At 53.0% G+C, this 19,724-nt stretch overlaps 5 protein-coding genes across 5 annotated transcripts; 1 reads left to right on the forward strand and 4 right to left on the reverse strand.

Moving 5' to 3' along the window:
* Positions 1-1,952: 1,952 nt before the first annotated feature.
* Positions 1,953-4,888, forward strand: J7T55_012899 (uncharacterized protein; the record flags this gene model as incomplete). Its single annotated transcript, XM_053141534.1, has 3 exons — positions 1,953-2,784; positions 2,944-3,794; positions 3,899-4,888. 3 exons carry the CDS (start codon positions 1,953-1,955, stop codon positions 4,886-4,888), a joined length of 2,673 nt encoding a protein of 890 aa, XP_052995246.1.
* Positions 4,889-5,470: 582 nt separating this feature from the next.
* J7T55_012900 (coatomer beta subunit) lies at positions 5,471-8,303 on the reverse strand (the record flags this gene model as incomplete). Its single annotated transcript, XM_053141535.1, has 3 exons — positions 5,471-6,018; positions 6,078-8,073; positions 8,286-8,303. The coding sequence occupies 3 exons, from the start codon at positions 8,301-8,303 to the stop codon at positions 5,471-5,473; spliced, it is 2,562 nt and encodes an 853-aa protein (XP_052995247.1).
* A 1,035-nt stretch (positions 8,304-9,338) lies between these two features.
* On the reverse strand, positions 9,339-10,538 carry J7T55_012901 (mannitol-1-phosphate 5-dehydrogenase; the record flags this gene model as incomplete). The annotated part of the gene is made up of 1 exon (XM_053141536.1): positions 9,339-10,538. The coding sequence occupies one exon, from the start codon at positions 10,536-10,538 to the stop codon at positions 9,339-9,341; it is 1,200 nt and encodes a 399-aa protein (XP_052995248.1).
* A 4,394-nt stretch (positions 10,539-14,932) lies between these two features.
* J7T55_012902 (uncharacterized protein) lies at positions 14,933-16,480 on the reverse strand (the record flags this gene model as incomplete). The annotated part of the gene is made up of 4 exons (XM_053141537.1): positions 14,933-15,023; positions 15,478-15,550; positions 15,618-15,859; positions 15,912-16,480. The coding sequence occupies 4 exons, from the start codon at positions 16,478-16,480 to the stop codon at positions 14,933-14,935; spliced, it is 975 nt and encodes a 324-aa protein (XP_052995249.1).
* Positions 16,481-16,795: 315 nt separating this feature from the next.
* On the reverse strand, positions 16,796-19,164 carry J7T55_012903 (uncharacterized protein; the record flags this gene model as incomplete). Its single annotated transcript, XM_053141538.1, has 3 exons — positions 16,796-17,070; positions 17,256-19,003; positions 19,076-19,164. The coding sequence occupies 3 exons, from the start codon at positions 19,162-19,164 to the stop codon at positions 16,796-16,798; spliced, it is 2,112 nt and encodes a 703-aa protein (XP_052995250.1).
* Positions 19,165-19,724: the final 560 nt, after the last annotated feature.

Here is a 19,724-nt window from a genome sequence, read left to right on the forward strand (position 1 = left end):
GCCGCCACGCCCAACGCGCAATACGCATCGAAGAATTACAGAGCGCTCGTGCCTTGGACTGTGGTAAAGGATGAGTTATAACTGGCTATCACACCTGTTGAGATAGCATTGCTGAAATACGAGCTATTGTCGGTACAGAAACAAGTAAAGCTCGTAAGAGCATACGTGTCTTGACAGCCGCTATTTTCATCGCGGCCGATGGTGCTGAGAACATCCCGGCACAAACAGGTAGCTTGTATACCCTGGGGTTGTATCAATGTAGTTTTCAATTTCTTTTTTCCACCCCAAGCCACTGGTGCTTTCTGCTTGGCCGACTCTGAGTGCAATGCTTAGAAGAAGAAGGGAAAGAAAATACAGCTGCGCTTGAAGCGTGCGACAAACTCGCGGGCTGAGTTGATGACTTCGAAGGGATTTTTCTTTTCATGACGAATGTCCTTGTGGAGAGAAATAAGAGAGCAGCCTGTTTACTTGTGTCTCGTAGATTGAAATTCGCAGTAAAGGAGCGATTATAATAGCATTTTCAAGTATGGATCCAAGGACCCATGAGCCATGTGCGACGAAGGCCTGTACTTCGGCAGACTTCAGTAAACCACTGGCTCAAGTCTAAGGTGTGTGATCTTTATTTGCTTCAGGCCGCAATGAACTAGCCCAGATGCTTGAAAACGGACTTCTCACGAGTAAATCAATGAAAAATCATAAGCAAAGGCCTTCGGAGATCTCAATAAGCCTGCATCTTGCTCCAATGGTGGATTTCTAACGCTAAAACAGGATATTACTACAATGATGCTGCTAAACAATTATTCCGTGTGTCAGACCGGACATGCATCCATTCACAGAGGAGACTCTCAGCATTGCGCCTGTGCCCTTTGTGCCTTCAAAATCCACCACCGCCTACAAGTGTAGATAGACATAGCTCACTCTGAAGCTATTGCACATGATCAGATTAACTCTTCCTTTAATTTTGTCAGCGATATTTTCCAAAGCTTGAGAACTTTGGCCTTCGGGGAGAGTTTTGCTCAATTTTGAGTGTGTGAGCCGGCAGCAGGTGTACTGGCCGAGATGTTGTAAGTGGAATCGCCGCCGAAGAGAATAGCATTTCTCCAATGGCACGGCGAAATTTCCAATTGGTTTTCTGAAAGTCGACAGACTGAAAAGTGATGGTGGGCCGATTGCAATGCTTTTTTTGTGTGCAAATGGATGTCAGGCGGTGGAGAGAAATTCAGCCGCAGACAGGGATGTCATTTCCACGAGACAGCACATCGGCACTGCCAGCACATGGTTGCAAGCCATACCCATAGGGCTGGGTTGCCCCTGGCCAGCCTGATGTTGAAGATCCACATTAAGAAGCCAAGAAATTGGCTAAATGGACGTTTTGCTATATCATACAGTGTCTTGAGTTTCTAGCGTAAAATAATTCAACATCGACACAAACCTTAGCTCACTTCGAAGCCGGATCATAAGACTCAAAGCAGCCCGTGTAGTATTCGGTGAAATATCAGTGGGAGATGATCTCTGCTGGGCTGGGCTGAAGTTTGAGGTGTAAAGATCCTACAGAGAGTGGTGGGTTAAGCTGTGTGGTGATTTCGTTCCAGCTGGTGGAGATTGAGTGGCGCGGAAGGAATCTGACTGCGTCGGCAACGCACCCATTCTGGGATTGGCTTCAAATTGTCTACAAAAATAAATCAGAGGTACTTTTGAGTAAGGCTGTATTTTGAACGCAAATTCTCAATATTGTGCTGGCTGATTGTACACTGATATCCCATAGCTGCTCAATATGAAGTCAATTTGCCCAAGTATGATAATCAGACCAGGCCGCTATGTTGAAAGTCGTTCCAGGCATTCTCTCAATTTCAATGCCCTTTCCCCCAAATTTTGGCCTTTAATAGATCCAATGAATCTTTCATTCATAATCTTCATCTACAGAGAACAGGCCCTCCAACAACTAGACAAGAATGGCGAATATCGGTGGGGTGACAGCGAGCCATGGCCGTCACTACCATAACGAAGATGCACACCAGATATCTCAGCAGCCCATCTGCAACGAGGATTTTGACCCATATGAGATGCAACAAGATGCATACGAGGAGTCCTGTTATACAACACGACAGCCTCAGCCTGAAGGCAAAATCGAAATCTACGCGACGACGCAAGCTGCCAAGCCCAGCCACGAAAGAGCTCGAAGCTGGACGCCATGGATGGGCAGATCCACAGACGAGAGAGTCCAGCGCAACCTTGAGAAGCGATTTAGGAACAAATGGTCCTTCTATCACATGCGTCGGGTCCTCTGGCCGAGACGAATGGCCGACACCGACCCAGAGACCAGCACGCGAGGATACACCGCCGAGTTCGAGGAGGCCAACTCCTGGGAGGACCCCAAAGGCGAGGTGGTCAAGACAAAAGATGGGAAGTACGAGTACCGAAATGAGTTCCACCAAGTACGGGGCAAATTCAAGGACACAGCTGTCTACCTCTCGCCAACACATGCCTTGCCGCGGCGGTTGGTCGTTCAAGCGACAGGCCGCGTGCTGGCAAGCATCGAAGCGGGTGCTGACACGGGCGACTGGATACGAACCAACGTCAAGGGAAACGTTCCGGCCGTGCTGAAGATTTCGGAATGGGCCCTCGGCCCTCTCGATCGTGGAAGGTGGTGGGACAAAATCCATGCTGCTTTGCGCATGGTACTTGTTTCCGTTCCTTTGCAGGTAATGCTTGCTATGCCATTCTCAGACTGGGATTCGGATAGTGAAATGGCAGATACTTATACCGAGTTTCAAGGATATCACTGTAAGTAAATGTCTAAGGACTTCGTTGATCTGAGGGATAATTCTCTGGAGTGTGTGATTTGGTAAAATGGCGCTGGAGATCGAAAACGTCTCTGCTCATTTCCGAGTGCCTTGCTCCGTGTTTCGGAAGGGAGAAATAATTTACTAACAGGTAATATAGGGGACTGGCCCAAATACTCTATAAACGTGCTCGACGAGGCCCCTGGGCTAGACGGAAAGCCTAGACGTTTAGGTGAACACACGGTTGATGTGCGGAGAAGGTCTATCCGTCCCCACAGAATTGTTGTGAGGAAGGGAGACGAGTGGGTTCTCGTTGATGCGAAAAGTTATCCGTCCGTTCGCTATGTTTTCATCAGCTACCAGTGGAAGCAATTTCAGACTGGCGCGAATGGTGAGGCAGACCAAGAAAAGATCAAACGCATGGCCAGGCAGATCGCGACAGAAAAGGGGTACAAAGCTTACTGGCTTGATATCCAATGCATCACTCCAGAGAATGGACTCGACAAAGACCATGACGTTTACACCATGTGTGACATCGTGAGAAGCTCTGGCTTGGTTGCTATTTTACTCACTGAAGACACGGAGCAAGCACGAATGAGCTGGGGGTCTCGCTTGTGGACTTTGCCCGAGGGTATGTTGGCGCCTGGCGATAGTGTTGTCTGGTGTTATGAAAGAGCCACAGGGGTCTTGCACCACGACGAAGTGCACAAGACCGAGATGACTTCCTCGTTCTGGGGAGAGCCCGACGAGCACCTGTATGAAGGAGGTTCGCCGATCCGCAGTCTCGCAGAACACTACTCCGGTCTCTTAACCTTAAGTCGCCTGGAGCTTCTACCCTCTATCATCAATGCGTTGGCGGCTAAAGGGTGGACGAACAAGCAGGAGGGTCACTCTGACCTAGCCTATGCAGTGATGGGCTTTTTACATTACCGCCTCGAGCGCAACCCAGAAGATACCCTGTTCCAGAACCTAGCCCGGCTCTCTTTGAGCAATGACTCCGATCAGATTATAGTAAGTGCTATTCTTCTGCTGCTAAAATTTCCTGATCTTTGTGCTTTGGAACATCTTAGAATGTATCACTTTGGGACCCGTAGCAGGTTATTGACGGGTACTAGGAGCGCATGGTATCAATCCTGCCACAGGGGCTAGATAGCCATACATATCTCCCCGACCGGCTCCTCGACGTCGACGACAGTGATCTCTTCCGGGGGCTTGCCTTTCCAGATCAATTTGGCACACGTCTTCATGGGATTACGCCGCTCTGTGACGTAGTAGGCGTCGCACATGCGGACAAAACAGTTATTATTGACAACGCCAAGGCTATACACATCCGCTGGAAACGTTTCCCCAGACCAATAGTGGAGCGGCACAGAGGTATGAAGAAGATCATCGCCGCCTTCTTCGTCGCTGCAGGGCTGTGGTGGCTGCTCTGGGGCCTCCAGCTCATCATCCAGTGGCTCCCCTTCTGGGCAGACTGGGCGGGCAATGGCGTCAAGATCACCAATCTCGCCTGGCTCTGCGGCGCCTTCCTCATCATTGCGGTCTTACTATCTGCGGCCGCGCCGTTGTCTGTCCGGCGGCTGTTTGGAGGAAAGGTGGAGAAGAGCAGTCCGAATCTCGTCGCATTCGAGGGCGTCATGCCGATTGGTGAGCTAGAAAAGATTGTTTTTGGCAACAACAACGGCCGTCTGACCTACGCCCCATCGTCTACGCCGTTCTGCGCATTACCTTTTGCTCGTCACCCTCGGGAGAGGAGAGGGCAGGAAGCGCATTGGATATCGCACCCCGAGACAACACAGGACTACCTCCATAATGTGCTCCCTCGCGGGCACCGCCTGTTCACGCTTGTCGACATGGGTGACTTGAGCGTTTCAATCTTCTCTGCTGAAAGGCCGCCAACTGTGGCCCTTCTCTGTGGCCGAGAAGGTGGCATGGTGCGTGCCGTGTTGTGTAGCTGGAGGTTTGAGAATGACTGTCTCTACAAGGAGACTGTGATAAGGGTTCCATCTACTGTGTATGAGTCCGCCACGCCGAAGGGATGGTTAAAAGTATGCCTGCAGACGCAGAATCAGGCCAGATGGAAGAGCATGAGGGGCTCGAAATAGCCAAAGGTCTAGCAGAGTAGCCTAGATCATGTGCGCCGTGAAATTCATAACAAAGATCAATTGGAAGATGAGAGGAAAGACAAGAAAGAAAGCAAAAGGCAACCAGTGTGCGCCATTATGAGCCATGCCGTAAAGATCTCGGGAGACGCGCTCTATTCGGAATCTGACTACGTCTGGCCGGACAGGGTAAACGTACATGAATGTCGCACTGAATCTTCCGCGTTCTCTTGCCAATTACATCTGCTTTCATCCAGAGAGAACTAAGCCAGAGCGCCATCACCTGTCATGAAATATTCGTTTATTAGGGGACTGACATGAGCGCATTCAAGCATCCTCGAGTGGTGCTCATCAAGCCAGCGTGCAGCGCGTGCCCGAGGCTATACCTAGTCTTTACAACTTTTAATCCCATATGATGGGATTCACTTAAACTCCTCTAAGCCTGCTTGATTCCGTTCCATAGGCACCCCGTGCCAGAATTCATCAAGAATTGTGCTCTTTGTCGCTTGCCACCGTGACAATTTCCGTCCCACTCGACGAACAGGTGCCCTGAGCATCGGCTCCTTCTTGTGGCGAGATAGTGCACTACTCTTCCTCGTTCGCCTCAGTCCCGTCTTCATCCTCGTTCGCCTCCGCAGTCTCTTCCTCCTCAGCCTCTGCCACCGGCTCACCATTCTCCATCTCGACATCCACCTCCGTCGCTGTGCCACCCTCCTTCTCCAGGCGCAACCACTCATCCCACTCAGGGAACAGCTCCTCGTCACCATCAGCGCCAGGAGCTCCGATCGTCTTTGCAACACGACCCTTCTTGCTCTTCTCCAAGGACTCCTTCCACTGTTTGACCACGTCCGCAGTCAGGCTGGGCTTATAAGTCTGTGAGAAGAGTACAGCCTCGGCAAGCCGGTCAGTCTTGATGAGGGTGTTGACACAGCCCTCAACATCCGCAAGGAGCCATTTTGCGGAGAAAGCAACGTTGTGCGCGCCGGCCTCTTCGGCTTTGATGGCAAGTGATGTCAAGCCTTCCCGGTCGGCGGTCGAAGAGTACACGAGCAGCAGTGAGCCGAGATCGTTAGCGTGCGTGAAGCACTCGGCGGCCAGAGAGACGTCCCATGCGGTGAGAGCGGCATCACCGACTAGCAAGCATGCGTTAGTGGTTAATCCGTGCCAATTGTGGGGTCGAGACGCAACTTACCGGTCTTCCAGCGGTGCTCGACGTCAGCTTCCTTGGCGAGGTCGAGCGCGATATCCAGTCGGCTCAGCGCGAGGGCAAGCTCAAATTTGTGCTCAGGGTCGGTCGCAACATCCAGAGCCAGCTCCTTGTGGCCCTGGCCGTCCAAGAAACGAGCAACCTTGTTGAGCTCGCCCTCCGGAATGGCCGCAAGCAGCTCCTGGGCGGCCTCAAGCTCCTCTCGGAGGACCAGAGTCTGGTACTCAAGCACAGGCAGTGATAGAGCAAACGAGGTGACAGCGACATCCTTGTTGCAAAGGTAGATCCTGGAGTCGCGCTGGATGTAGCCAAGGATATACATCGGTTGGTCGAAATGCGACACTGTGTATGTCTGGTCGCCGACGAGGTAGTTCAGACGGTTGGTGGAGTTTGTGAACAAGAAGCAGTCGCCTACCCACTCCCCGGTTCTCACACCTTCGCTGATGTCAGTAATGACCTCGAAGGCGGCCTCAACACCGTCGTCTTCGACTTGGCCGGATTGCAAGCCCTCTTGGTATGCCTCGCGACTGAAGCGCAGGATGTAGCAGGTATCATCGCATGCCAGTGCAACCAGCTCTCCACTTTCGCTCCAGTAAACCTCACGAGGTTCCACCTCGATTCGCCTGACCAGGCCACCTGTTGCCCAGTCGAAGAAGCTAATGCCTCCTTGGCCCTTGACACCGAGTAGAACCCCCCCAGCCAGACCGTCCGCCTGGAAGCCGACGTCCAAGCCGCCTTGCTTCTCCACAAAGTTCTTGAAGACCTTGACGCTGGTCGGGGACTCGCGGATGGCGAAGTCATTTGAGTTTTCTTTGGAGGCCCAGACAAAGTCTAGCGCAGACCCGAATTGCTTATTGCGCCATGCGAGTGCAGTGTACACGATGAACTCGCCATCACCGCAGACCGCAACGAACCGTCCGTTGGCTGAATGTGAGAGGGTGGATGGGTAGACCTCACAGCTGCCCAGGTCCTTGGTGGTAAGGTTGATCGGCACGTTGTCTTTGGTTGCCTCGCCGCCCTTGATGATGGCGGACACCACCTCGTTGTGTTTGGCCCAGATCAGCTTGCCGGAACCGTCCATCGAGACGGCCGGTTCCTCACGGCCGAGCTTGACGACAACTGATCCTTCGTCATAGCCCACTGCGACACTCTGCTTGCCCCGTTGGTAGCTAACACACCAGGCTCGTTCCAGGCCGTAGTTCAGACTTTGTTCGAAGCGATAGGTAGCAGCGTGCCATATCCGCAGGGTTCCGTCTTCTGAGCCGGAAATAATGACGGGAAGCTCGGGATGGTAGCATGCGAAGCTGACGTTATTGGTGTGGCCTTCGAGTGTGGCAATCAGAGACTTGGTCGTGTAGTCCCAGATCTTGACTGTTCGGTCGTCACTTGTGGTAAGGAGGTATGGCTTGTCGGAGTGTGGGTAGTAGTCGACGTGGTTGACGCCTTTTTGCTCGTGCGCCTCCAGGGTGAAATTTGCTGTTGACGAGCCAAGCGACCAGATCTTGACTGTCCTGTCCAGACACGCGGACGCAAATGTGTTGGTATCCTTGGGGTTGATCGCCAGGGACATGACATAGTGCGAGTGGCCCTCGAAGGTCTGCTGGCACTTCCAGCCGAGGTCCCAGTTCCATAACTTGATTGTCATGTCATCACTAGCCGTCAGCACGAATGGCTGCGTTGGGTGGACACAGATCGCTCGAATATAGTCAGGATGCGCTTCGAAGCTGGCGACCTTTTCTGATGTGTTGTAGTTGTGGACTCGTAGTTGGAAGTCGTCGCTGCCGCAAACAATCCAGTTCTTCCGCGCAATGAATCGACCGGCACGCACAGGTACGTCTGTCAGCTCAAACGTCTTGACGATGGCCTGCGTCTCATAGCTCCATATGTATACGTGTCCGCTGTAGAGGGTCGTAAGGATCCATGGTTCTGTAGGGTGGAAGTCGATGCCCTTGACACGTTCGCTCCGGGCAAAGAGCTGCCGCTATGAGTGCAGAGAGATGGTGTTAGCGATTGTTGGGCTCCATCTTCTATACCGAGGCATGTTTTCGGGAAAGGCCTCTCTGGCGCTGCCTGAATTGGGCAGAACCAGCTCTCCGATATGCCTGGCAATCGGATCCCAAGTATTTGTTGCCTTCTTGGAGCGTTCGGCAGCGACAAGACAGGAAGGAGAGGGTGAGACTATGATGCGCGTACCTTTACGTCTAGCCTCATGTTGGGCAGATGCTATCGATGTAGCGGCTTGCGTTCAGAAAGGTAATCACCTGTCGAGGATTCGAGGTTCGCGAGGTTCACGGTGGTGGGGTGTATGTCTGTGGCAGGCGAGCCAACATTGAAGGGGGACCTCCTTTCCTATGGTAAACAGAGTTGAGCTTCTTGAATCAGGATTGACTGATGAGATTGGGTGTAGGGAGAGTGAGATGGCAGGGGCCTATAGAAGTTCGTCGGGCTGGTGTGGATAGTGTCCCTGTGAGTGAATGGCAAGCTGCTGCCACGTCTCAGGGAGCTCTTGAGAGGTCCACTGCCAATTGAGATGTGGTCTTTGGGGAGCTCAGCCTTGGAGGGAGCGCCGTCTGCCTGAGGCAGCAATTTGTGGGGGTGTGGGGAAAGTTTCTCTATAACCACCCCCTTCCCATTAGGCTTGGCAAACGCACTGCTGAGTGAACCCAGAGTCCTCATAAAGATGGATGGGTTTGTTTATGTACGGGCTGGAATTCGGTTTGAGGCAAACGATTCTTTAAGTTCAAGGTATATCATCGACTAGTCTCCACACCCATCATGGCTACTACTCCAGGATACTACTGCAAGTTACTATCGCAAATGCCATTTCCCACTCCAGCCATTGTTCCCAGGGCATTCCAGACTGGTTCTGCTCCTAGAGTTGCATTTCGCTTGCAAACACCATCATTACCAACACACATGAACATCACGTATCACAGTTTTGATATTTTCTTCACTCTTCAGGATGGCACACAGCACAAGACTTTTCTTTCAGGCCATTGAATTTATTTGGTTGCTCTGTCTCATACAGGCGTTTTGGACGACAACGTCCAGTCACCATCTTTCAGGTGATGCTAAGTAACAAGCAAAAATGAAAAGCCAGCCATGAAATGGGGTATGCATGTCCTTGAACCCGTTCCCCTAACACCATACGGTAATCCCTAGAACCAATTTGGAACGCCAAGTCTCGTCTCATCATGAAGTTTGTGAAAATTCGGCCAGTGGCCGTATGAGAAGTTCTCAAGACATCTAGTCCTCGGCATCGGCCTGCACCTTCTTCACGATGTCCACCATCATGGGGTACAGCTTCTCCGATTTCTGCAGGCCGCAGACCTCGCCCACTATGGAGTCGGCATCCATGGTGGCCATCTTCTGGGCGAGCTCCGTAGACTCTTCGTCGCCCTCCACATTTTGGAAACGCAGTGTCATCTCAGCAGCATCGAGAAGACCGCTGCAGTCCTTGCCCATCTCCGCAAGCGCGGCAGCGGGTCCGATGAACCGCTCCTTTCGCCCAAGCTTACGGAGGGGGGCACGACCGACACGCTCGACAGCATCCTCGAGGTGAGGGTTTCCAATGCGGGAGATGATCTTCTTGACGTATGCAGCTTGCTCCTCCTCTGTGGTTTCGTGCTTGGAAACAATCAGGTCCGAGGTATTGGCAAGAGCCTTCTTCACCTCGGCCAGGATCTCCTTATCTTGGAGTGCGTCGTAAACGGTGCGCTTCTTGCGGTTGTATCCATGGTAGGCAGCGGTTGCATGGCCGGTGTTGACGGTGTACAGCTTACGCTCGATGTAGGGCTCGAGATGCTCAACCCAGTTGATGCCGTCGATGGGGGGATGCTCGCCCTCGAACGGGAGCTGCTCCACAACCCACTCGTAGAATTTCTCGAGCTTGACGTTCAGACCGGCATCGGCATCTTGCGCAGGGACAATTCTGTCAATAGCAGAGTTGGCGTAACGGGCGCGCTTGTGATGAGAGTCGAGGCGCTCTGCAGGGGTGTTCTTGGGGTCCTTGATGTGGTCGGCAAGGGCGGTGGTGGCGTTGATCATGTTCTCGCAGGCAATAACAGCCAGCGGCTTCAGGTCATCAGCTCGCTTGTCGATACCTTGGGCAATGACAGGTGCAATGAACTTGAGAATGGTGGGGCCGACCGAGCATGTGACAACATCAGCGGTTGCAATCTCGTTGACGAGGTCGTCTGCGTGAGTTCTCGAGTTGATGGCACGGTAGTTGGTGATGATGTTTTCTGTTGTGCCCTCGGTGCCGACCTCGATGACCTTGTACTCCTTGGTGGAGTTGAGCTTGTCAACGACATCGGGCACGACATCGGCAAAGACAACCTCGTAGCCGCTGTTGTGCAGAAAGCAGGCGACAAAGCCACGGCCGATGTTGCCAGCTCCAAAGTGAACGGCCTTGAGGGCCTTGGTGGGATTCACGGAGTTCGCCATTGTCAAGGGCTTATGAGGCAGACCGATGAAAGCGAGTAGACAGGGTGAAGATGGGAAAGGGGGGTGGATGATAAAAGTGTTGGGATGTAGCCCTGTGTGATGGACTAGTTTTGGATGAGAACTGAGAACAACGACGATATGGTTACAAGTCGTGTTTAAGGGGTCTTTGGAATCGAAGTGAAGTTGTTGGTGATTGTTGGGTTGAATGAAGTATGGTAAACAGGAATAGAATAAGGAAGGGAGGGACCATGGATTTATGTACCACAACCAGAGGTGTCCAAAGGCGAAGGGGGAGAGGGAGGCGGGGTCTGTGGTTCGTGAGTCGTAGTTGCCTCACATGGAATCCCTCGTCCCTGACGTCGCTGTGGTCGGCTGCCGGGGAGAGGAAGCAAAGGGAAAGCCCACAGGGTAGGGCAGGTGGGGCCCATGTATGACCAGGGGGCCAGTGTCCAACGCTGTCGGCCCAGCGCTAACAGTCTCCGACCGGGCCTTTGGATACTGGAGGAGTGGGGCCTCACTTCCAGGTTTCACACAAACAAAACCTGCACCACCTGCACCGTGGAATGTGTTAGAACCAGACCTATGGGTTCTGTGGGTTACCCAACGGGCCAACAGACGCTGGCTGAAACGGACCGGTGTTGGTCTGGCCAAGGCCAAGCTTGCAAAACGGCCTGCTATCTCAGCCACCCTCACCATGTCGTGACCAAGGCCTGATTGGGCCCTTACAAATGAGAGATTTTAGTGCATGACAAGGTTGGCCGCAAGCCCGGAATGGGACGGCTTGGAGGGGTCTTTCGATTGCGTCGTCATTGTCATTGGCTTGGGCGCAGTCTATTGTAAGGACGAGCGGATGGGCTGACCGGACGGCTGAGACATTTATTTTGTTTCTGTGCATCCTGCAAAGCACGTGTGCCTACGGCAAAGCCCATGGCAGAGACGGTGAGAACTCTACAGGTAGTACAGACGTAGACTACGAGTATACAGCGCGTTGTTACTGTCCCCGTCGTTGTCACTGCTGCGTGGACCCCAGCCGCTGAGTGTGACGAGCAGGCTGGCAACGTGATGGTTGTGTGTATGTACTGTAACCCCCTCCTCCTCTCGTATAAGCCGGCTGCAGGAGAGAAATGCTGTCAGTCGCACGACGCAGCATCCGAGACTCAGTAATCTTGGGTGGTGTTGACCGGCTTATTTCTCGCCGTCTCTCTTCGCCTTGCTCAGGTGAAGAATTAAGAGTCACTCTCGACTCTGCCCAGTGTTCACCCCAGAACCCATATTGAGACAGGCGATATTCCGTCAAAATCTCTTTGCTGGAATGCTGTGATCTCTGGGCTGACAATGAGTGGGGCCTTAAGGCTGGGCTTCGGCGATGGCAGCGAACAGGTGGTGGGTTCTCTGCTGAGCTGACGCCCTTCGGCGACGGCATTTGCCTCATCAAGGCAGATAAGCTCTCCCGCTCAGATCGTATAAAAGAGACCTTACCGCCCGCGCTGTCCTTGCCGATGCCATATTGTTATTTCGCGGACCATCACTTATTAGACTTCGAGGTCCAAGCGGCCAAGGCTGGCTGACTGGCTGGCTGGCTGGCTGGGTCAAAGGCGCCGCAGGCTATAGCCGTCCCTCCATCAAAAGATCAGCATGAGCATGGAATTCCCCGACTGCCATTCCCGCCGTTCACCTACTCTATCTCGGACACCACCTGGACGCCTGTGCCCCCAATCCTGGACATCCTGAGCTCAACAAATGTATAGTGTAACCCGAGAACCTCGCCCATACCCCAGATTCGAGCCATCTGCTGGGGTCGAGCGGGGGAAAACCACGAGTACGGCTGGACAGCCTCTGATCATTTCCTGTCTTGTCGTAACGTGGCAGATGGTGTTGGTGTCACAGGCGGGAATACCCACCGTCAGTGCAGTCCGAGCCGTCCTGGCTTGCCTGGCAGTCGAGTAAAGTTCCAAATGACCACGAAGGTTGAGATGCCCTACCCAACGACCGTTTTGGCCTTGCCCCTGTCAATCAGTGGCTTGGGGCTCGCACGTTGCAGCAACCGGCGAGCGCCAGAGACTGTGCGGGAGATGTGACGGTGACGTCATTCCAGAAAGGGAGTGATCAACGTAGCTAACAGTAGATGATGTATGTCTGGGTCGGGTATGTATCAGACACTCCTATGGTACAGGCAACATTTCCCGATCCCGAGAGCAGTATGACGATGCAGCGACCGGTCGACTACTACTGTACGACGGCACGGACGGGTTGCCAGTACCCGGGCACGCACGCATTACTCCGTCTATCTGTTTGTTAGTCAAGCCAGTCTTGTCTGGCGCCGTTTTCACCACCGTTCTTTTGGGTCTGGGCCCGACGAAACTGGCCCGTGCTTTGGACTTGTGGACTTGGGCAACAGGATGGCCCCATCGTCCCGCATCGTTCGTCCTCTTGCGTCTTTGGGGAAGGCATGACCGTGCATGGCGGGGCACAGCTCCACGACGTCATCGGCCAGGGGCGTCATTCGCCAGCGTCATACTGGCGGCCCCTGACGGGAGACAACCATCGCGATGACTTTGCCTAACTGGGCCCCTTGCATCACAGCGGCCTCATCTCAGAGTACATAATAGCCTGCGACGTTGGGTCCTTTCGTGCTCCAAGCCGGGCTCCGTCGCAGATCTCTGCCGAATGACGCCAATGGTCCCTGCAGCGTGCTCCATTGCCTCCCCCGCCAAGTGCCATCGGCTCATTCCCAAAATGACGGCTCACGACGCCTTCACTACTGCACGGCCTTGCAAGCTCGTATTGCCTCATCGCGCATGGCCCGACGCTCCTTCGGCCTCAGTCCTCACCGCAAACCTATCTCGGCCCCGGCCAAAAAGGACACTGAAGCCATCGTCAGCGTACATGGTAGTTAGTCTCGCGCTGATCGGGTGAGTTGGAATCTCAACATCCGACCGCCCGACCGTGTGATGCAGTCGAGTCTACGTACTTTGCTGTGTGTTTCACAACACCTGCACGATGCCAGCCAAAACCGGTCCATGTCTGCACGGCTAGTTCAACGGTCTCTTAAGAATATTCCCAGCTTCCTGTGCGATGTGGCCTCCTGGCCCGGTCCGGCCACGGCGTTTCAAGACTCCCGGGCTGCTTTCCAGGCCGCTGGCTACCGCTGGCTACCGCTGGCTGATTGTCTATAATTACTTCAAGTCGTGGCGTTGCTTCATTTGTACAGTCCTGCATTAATCCACATCCATTGCGGCGGTTGGATTTCAATTGCGCCAAGGTCACAAATACACCCGCCCAAAAGAATCATCGACGGGCCCATTATAAGCAGCCCTCCTCCCTGAGCTCTCTCCACCGAACCTGAAGATCGCGAAGTCTGGACCGCCGCTTTGCCCGCCTTGGGTAGCACAACTTGATTGGCTACCTACTAGACAAGGCCTCTTCTACCGCCTTTTCGCTCCCGTCGGATTACTCTGTTGGTCAAGCCATCCTTCCAGGGCCTGCACAGGGGAACAACGTGCCAGGCAGTGACCGTTCTGAGTGGTGGGAAACACAGCCAGGCAGGCGCTCTCCAGTCTTGTGCGTTTTGAAATATTGACATGTGCTCTCAGTTCCATTGCGAGGTGATTATTCTGACTGTCAAATGGCTCGAGTGGTTCAATCCGTCCGTCCGACTGCACGGCGGCCTCTTTTGCGGGAATTTTTTTCTGGATGCTGCACATCATCTCGCCATCGACCAACAAATGCAGTCAATCGATCGTGCATCGACATGGGCGATTGAGGCAAATGAATGGCTCAGCAACGGCTCGATGGTAGGTGTCTCCGTGTGACCAAACCTAGGCGAGCCAACGTGTGCGGCACCATCCACTTCTCTTGCCTTTGAAGACGCCCACGGGACGCCGTAGCCGTCGTCACTTGCGGGCTACCGGCAGAGCTTAAGCGATTCATTTAGGACAGCTGATGCCGTGTAGGACTGTGTTTTCACGATGGCTTCCATCAGGAAGCACGGCCCGTGACTATCGTGCGCCTCCCTTATCTCTTGCCCCATGGAGACTCCTGCATCCTGCAGTAAACGGTCTATCCGTCGTGCCGTGTCAGCGCCTGATACGGGGAGTGGTCGGGGCTGTGGGCCACCCCAGATGCCCCCAGAGTGTCCACTTCAAGCCCGCAGACCCACACCCACCGCTCTGGAAAACGGACCGAGTTGGCTCCATCCCCAAGGCCGTCGTCGACGAGGGGCGCACAACGCGGCTCACCCCCTGACAACAATAACACAGCGATTGTGTGTCCCTAGCGCTCTGGCTAAAACACATTGTGGGATAATGCCGCCGACTGTCAGGGCTCCCCCGAGGTCATTGGACCGAACCGCCGCGGTGGGGCCGGCTTCACCCGAGGAACTCACCGTTTCGGCGCTACTTTGACCGGACACTGCCACCTCCCTCGATATTGACTGTCTCGGAGCCTATTGCCCTGCCCTCCACGATGCCGCTTTCAGGCCAAATCCTGGCGTCAGGTGTCATCAAAACCGGCTAATCGGTCAGGAACGGTGATGATAATAGTCCATTCTCGGCGACTAGACGATTCGTTGCTTGCATTACGTCGCTGGGCCGTCGAAACTCAAAATCACTGCCTCGGGCAGGTCGGGTATTCGGGATAGATTAGCAGATTGATTTTCTGTCGAGTCCGTCGACAAAGGCACTCTTTCACATGCTGTCACAAGCAACAAGCAGGTGGTTACTAGTCAGCAAGGTTGCTTCACGCAATTCTCCGCCCCATCGCAGTTCACAGAACGCGACTGATACCTCGAAAACAATTTATGTATCCAGCCACGACAGCCTCGGAGCTGAGCTTCTTTGAAACTTTGAGCAGCACCAGGACATGGAGTATATTGAGCCAACCGTGAAACCTCAAGGACTTTAGGAGGGAAATCCACCCAACAGAGGAACATCCGTCATACCTCGTCCTCAGAACGTCATCAGATTTCTTCAAGCAGATGAACATGCCCATATCCAATATTCCAGATTGTTTTCCTGCCATGAGTCACAGCTTCCCATGCGGGCAAGCCGCGAATCTGTCGTGCGTAGGCTAACAACTCACTTGGAACCAGTTCGTCTTGACCTGCGTCGTCGATACGAGCTATCAAAGCCACAGCGTGTGCATCTAGTATTGTCGGCCCCGTGGCAGCACCAAACAGCCAAATGCCTTGCTCCTGCTCAGTGTTAGATTCCTGGTGGTATTCGCGATAGAGCAGTAGAAGCCGCTGGAAGAGATCGGCAGCTTGTGCCTTGGCCTTCTGTATATTTTCTGGGCGTAAAGCGTAGGCGAGGTTTCGATAGTAGCTAAGTCTGTTAGCTATACAGACGCACGAACTTCACAGATTGGCCTACTTACTGTTCCCTTTTATACTCCAGTGCACGCCGATACTTGTCGGATATGTCCGTTTTAGCGAGTAACCTGTCTAACCCTGGGTCCGGTACCTCCACGGCTTGCTCCTTTGAAGGGCTCTTGATGCTTAAAGAGAATGCCTGAATCTCATGTATTTTCTCTAGTAATGCGTCGACCTCCCCCTTATGCGTGCCACCTAGGAGCCCTGGAAAGAACGAATCCCCGAAAAACTTTGAGATCGCCACGCTCTCCGTCATAATCTCGACGCGTGGCTTCATCGATCCATCCCGCCACTCTCGGGTCATAACCGGTACCTGGCCATTACAATTGACTTCAGTAAGGAACCATTCCTCAAGATTATCGTCACGATGAAGGTTTATCAGCTTGTGTGTGATATTCGGTACACCTTTGGGACCCTGGTGGTATTCTTGCCCAAGCGCGATGGCGAATCGCGCCATTATGGAATAGAGAGAAAATGGGAAAATGCAGAGGGTATACGGTGGGCCATCAGAGGTGCTGAAGGACATTTCATCTTGACTTTGTTCCTGTGAGAGCTCACTGCTCGGTAAAGGCATTTTGATAGTATCAGACGGAAGAATAACAAGGCCTTATGGAAGCTCGAAGCTTTGAGTACCTGGGTAAGACAAGAACCAGAAGTTCTGGGGGAGGATAAGCAGAGAGGGGTTTCGTGACACAGCATCGCTAAACTCCGGGCCTAATCAACGCACCAATGGGTCTGTCAGATTTCGCCCTTTTCGGTAAAGCCTCGTAAATATTTAGGGGATTTCTCAGACAATGCCTCAGTGTCGACATCAATAATGCTGGCAATTCTTGACCTAACAAATATCCATCTACTTCTGAGCTGGTCCACAACTGCGGGCTATAAAGGATCACGCCCTTTCCCTTGCCAGCGCGTCACGGGACATGCCCTTCACAATCGTCCACATCGTTTCCCGACTCTCCCAGATAGGCCACAGGATACAAATCAGCGCACTAAACCATACCCAAATAAAGGACACAACACACCATCCCACAAAGCCCGCTCTCGTGAATTCCCACTCGCTGCCAAAGAACGAAAATGGGACGAGAATCACTGCTACAGTCCAGTACGCGATGTTAAATCCGTAGGCAAGCTTCGTTGCAACCCGAGCTTGCTCGGCATCCACTGCAGCATTTAAAATCAGCCATCAAAGAACTAAGACAAAGGGTTTCATGGACACAAATTTTGACACCATGCACTCAAAGCTTATTTCAAAGGCTTTAGCCTGGCCGAGGACTTCAAGGCAAGTAGACCACAGATGGTGTGTATTAACTTTAAAAGGAAAAGCGTTGTGTCCGGAAGCTACTTACTAGGCTGTGAGTATGAAGCCTCGAGGAAGTCCACAATCGCGTTGCCTGTGGGAACTACCGTCTCGGGGGCTGGGTCCGAAGCAGGCTGGAGTTCACCAGTTTCCCTGGTTGGAGCTATTGGACTTGACTCGGCCTTTTCCAAGTCCGACCCAGTGAAGTTGTTGACCACCGCAGTATCTCGTGGAGCTTCAGTGGAAATACCTTGCAGAATCTTGTCCTGCCTGATCTTTGCAAGAAGGTCGCCATCGGCTTCTGCTGCCCCCCATTTGGTTGGAAACAGGTATGATAGCACAAATGCCATTATAACACCTGTGCAACACGATGTGACATTGCCGGCGACAGCATTCGTTACGTCGCCTGTCGTTTCCACTGAGATGCTCCCACTGCGGAGCTTAGTCACGACGAACCAAGCGACCAGGCCCAGTGCGGTCCCGATCCAGGGCGATATCAGGGCTGCGCAGGAGGACATGGGTTCCCACAATAAGATCAGTCCGACGGGAATTGACGCGCCGCCGACAATAACACCAAGGACCGTTAGCACCCAAGTGAGGTTAATGCTGACGGCGTTCAGAATGCAGCAAAATGAGGCCAGAATCACAGAGAATATGATGATGCCATAATGACTTATTCGGACAAGCTCGTCCGAAGTTGCGGCCGGTCTGATATACGTCTTGTATATGTCGAACGTGATCAGACTGGACACGGCGATGAGTTCTGCACTTGTTGCACTCGTAACAGCCATGAATAAAAGGAGGAGCATAAGTCCTGCACCGCCGCTTCCTAGCAATGCGATAGCCGTGGCGGGAGCAGACAATCCACTGCCGTTCTGGGCTGCCGAGAGCGGATTGGGATACGTCGGGAACGAGGGGCTGGATGTCAGTGCTGCACAACCAAGTCCCATCGCCGTGGCGAACCCGAAAGGTATACCATACCAGGCGATTCCACCAAAAATATAAGCTTTAACGGATGTCTCGGGCCTGGAGGCGATTGCACGTTGCCAATAAGCTTGATCCAGCCATACCGTGCAGAAACCCGCGACAAGTAGGTCAATAGCGAAAACGAGTCCGTCATCTGACTTGAACGTCAAATACGATCCGTTATGCGCGTTCCCAGTGATTGGCATGTCCTTTCCGGCCTCAAGTAGCAGGTCGTAGAACTTGCTAATGCTTCCAACTGTTGGGTTCGTCGCGTACATGCTGAATCCAAACGTGAGGATCGCTACGAAAAGGATCACCGTGTGTGCATAGTCGGCGATGAACGTGCTCCTCAAACCTCCAGCGATCACATAGGCTGCAACCACCAATGGGATAAGGAAGCATGCGCCGTAGACGTTGACACCGGACAGAGCGCCGACGACCTGGCTCCCTCCCAACACGAGACAAGAGCCCACGAGCAGGTTGGTTGCGAAGGCGAAGAAGAGATAAGTGAGGTGATTCAGGCGACCGTGGTGCGCAAGGATGATTTCTGGGAAGGTGTGTGCGCCAGGGGCGTTGGTTTTGATTTTTATTGCGATCAGAGCGAACAGAAGGATCTGCGAGGAGCCCATCGCTGCGTACCACATTGGCCCGCCGATGCCATACGAGTATGCGAATGTACTCGACGTGAGCAGGGTGGAGCTCCAGGTCCAGGAACTAACAATGCCTGCGGCAATGAGCCCCGGCTTGACGCTTCGGGATGCCGTGTTGAACTCCTCAGACTGCTTAGTTGAGTAGGTAGTATAGCGATTCTGGAGATAAGTTATAGCCAACCTGTCGAATATGTCAGTCGCTATCTGAGTGGATCTGGCAGCCTAGGGCTGCTTGGTGGTAATGATTCCTCACATCATGAGAGCGAAAAAAGCGCCAATGCCAACAACGATGCCATATCCTACACCTTGACTCAAGACATGGACTCCATCCCCACTGGACATTTTGGTAAATGTTTCTGTCTCACAAGGGGGGGCCCTTTCTCCAAGATCGTATGCAAGCAACAAGTACGACGGAGGTCGGTGGATCAGTCGCCTGTGACCTCGGCCGTGAGCTTCCAGAAAAGAAGGAAATACCTGACAAGGTAATCAAGTGAATATGCTACTTGGCCATGCGTGAGAACAAGCAGCTAGAATGTGTTTCAAACGGAACAAGCCCTTCATACATCTAAGTCCGGCTTTTAGCCCAACCTCTTAGCTCCTTGGATCAAGTTGTCACTGTTGGATGCAAGTGAGGGGAGGAGCAGAATTGAAAGCCTACCACACACGGATATATGCTTTCGAAGAGTGTCTCCGATCACCTTATCAAGGTTGATGACATCTTCAAATAATCACCGGCAGGGGGTACCACACCTGTGTGATCGACCGGCAGGTCAAGGTGCTTCAGGGAGATAAGCATAACACGATATGTGATAAGCGTGGTACACATTGCAGATCTCCCCGGGTTTTTATCGGCAAGATAGCCTATATGTATAGCAAGCTTATGACCGCTTGGCTTACAACTG

This window comes from Diaporthe amygdali (assembly GCF_026229845.1).
Source record: "Diaporthe amygdali strain CAA958 chromosome Unknown NODE_9_length_1275696_cov_64_842800, whole genome shotgun sequence".
NCBI classification, from domain to species: Eukaryota; Fungi; Ascomycota; class Sordariomycetes; order Diaporthales; family Diaporthaceae; genus Diaporthe; species Diaporthe amygdali.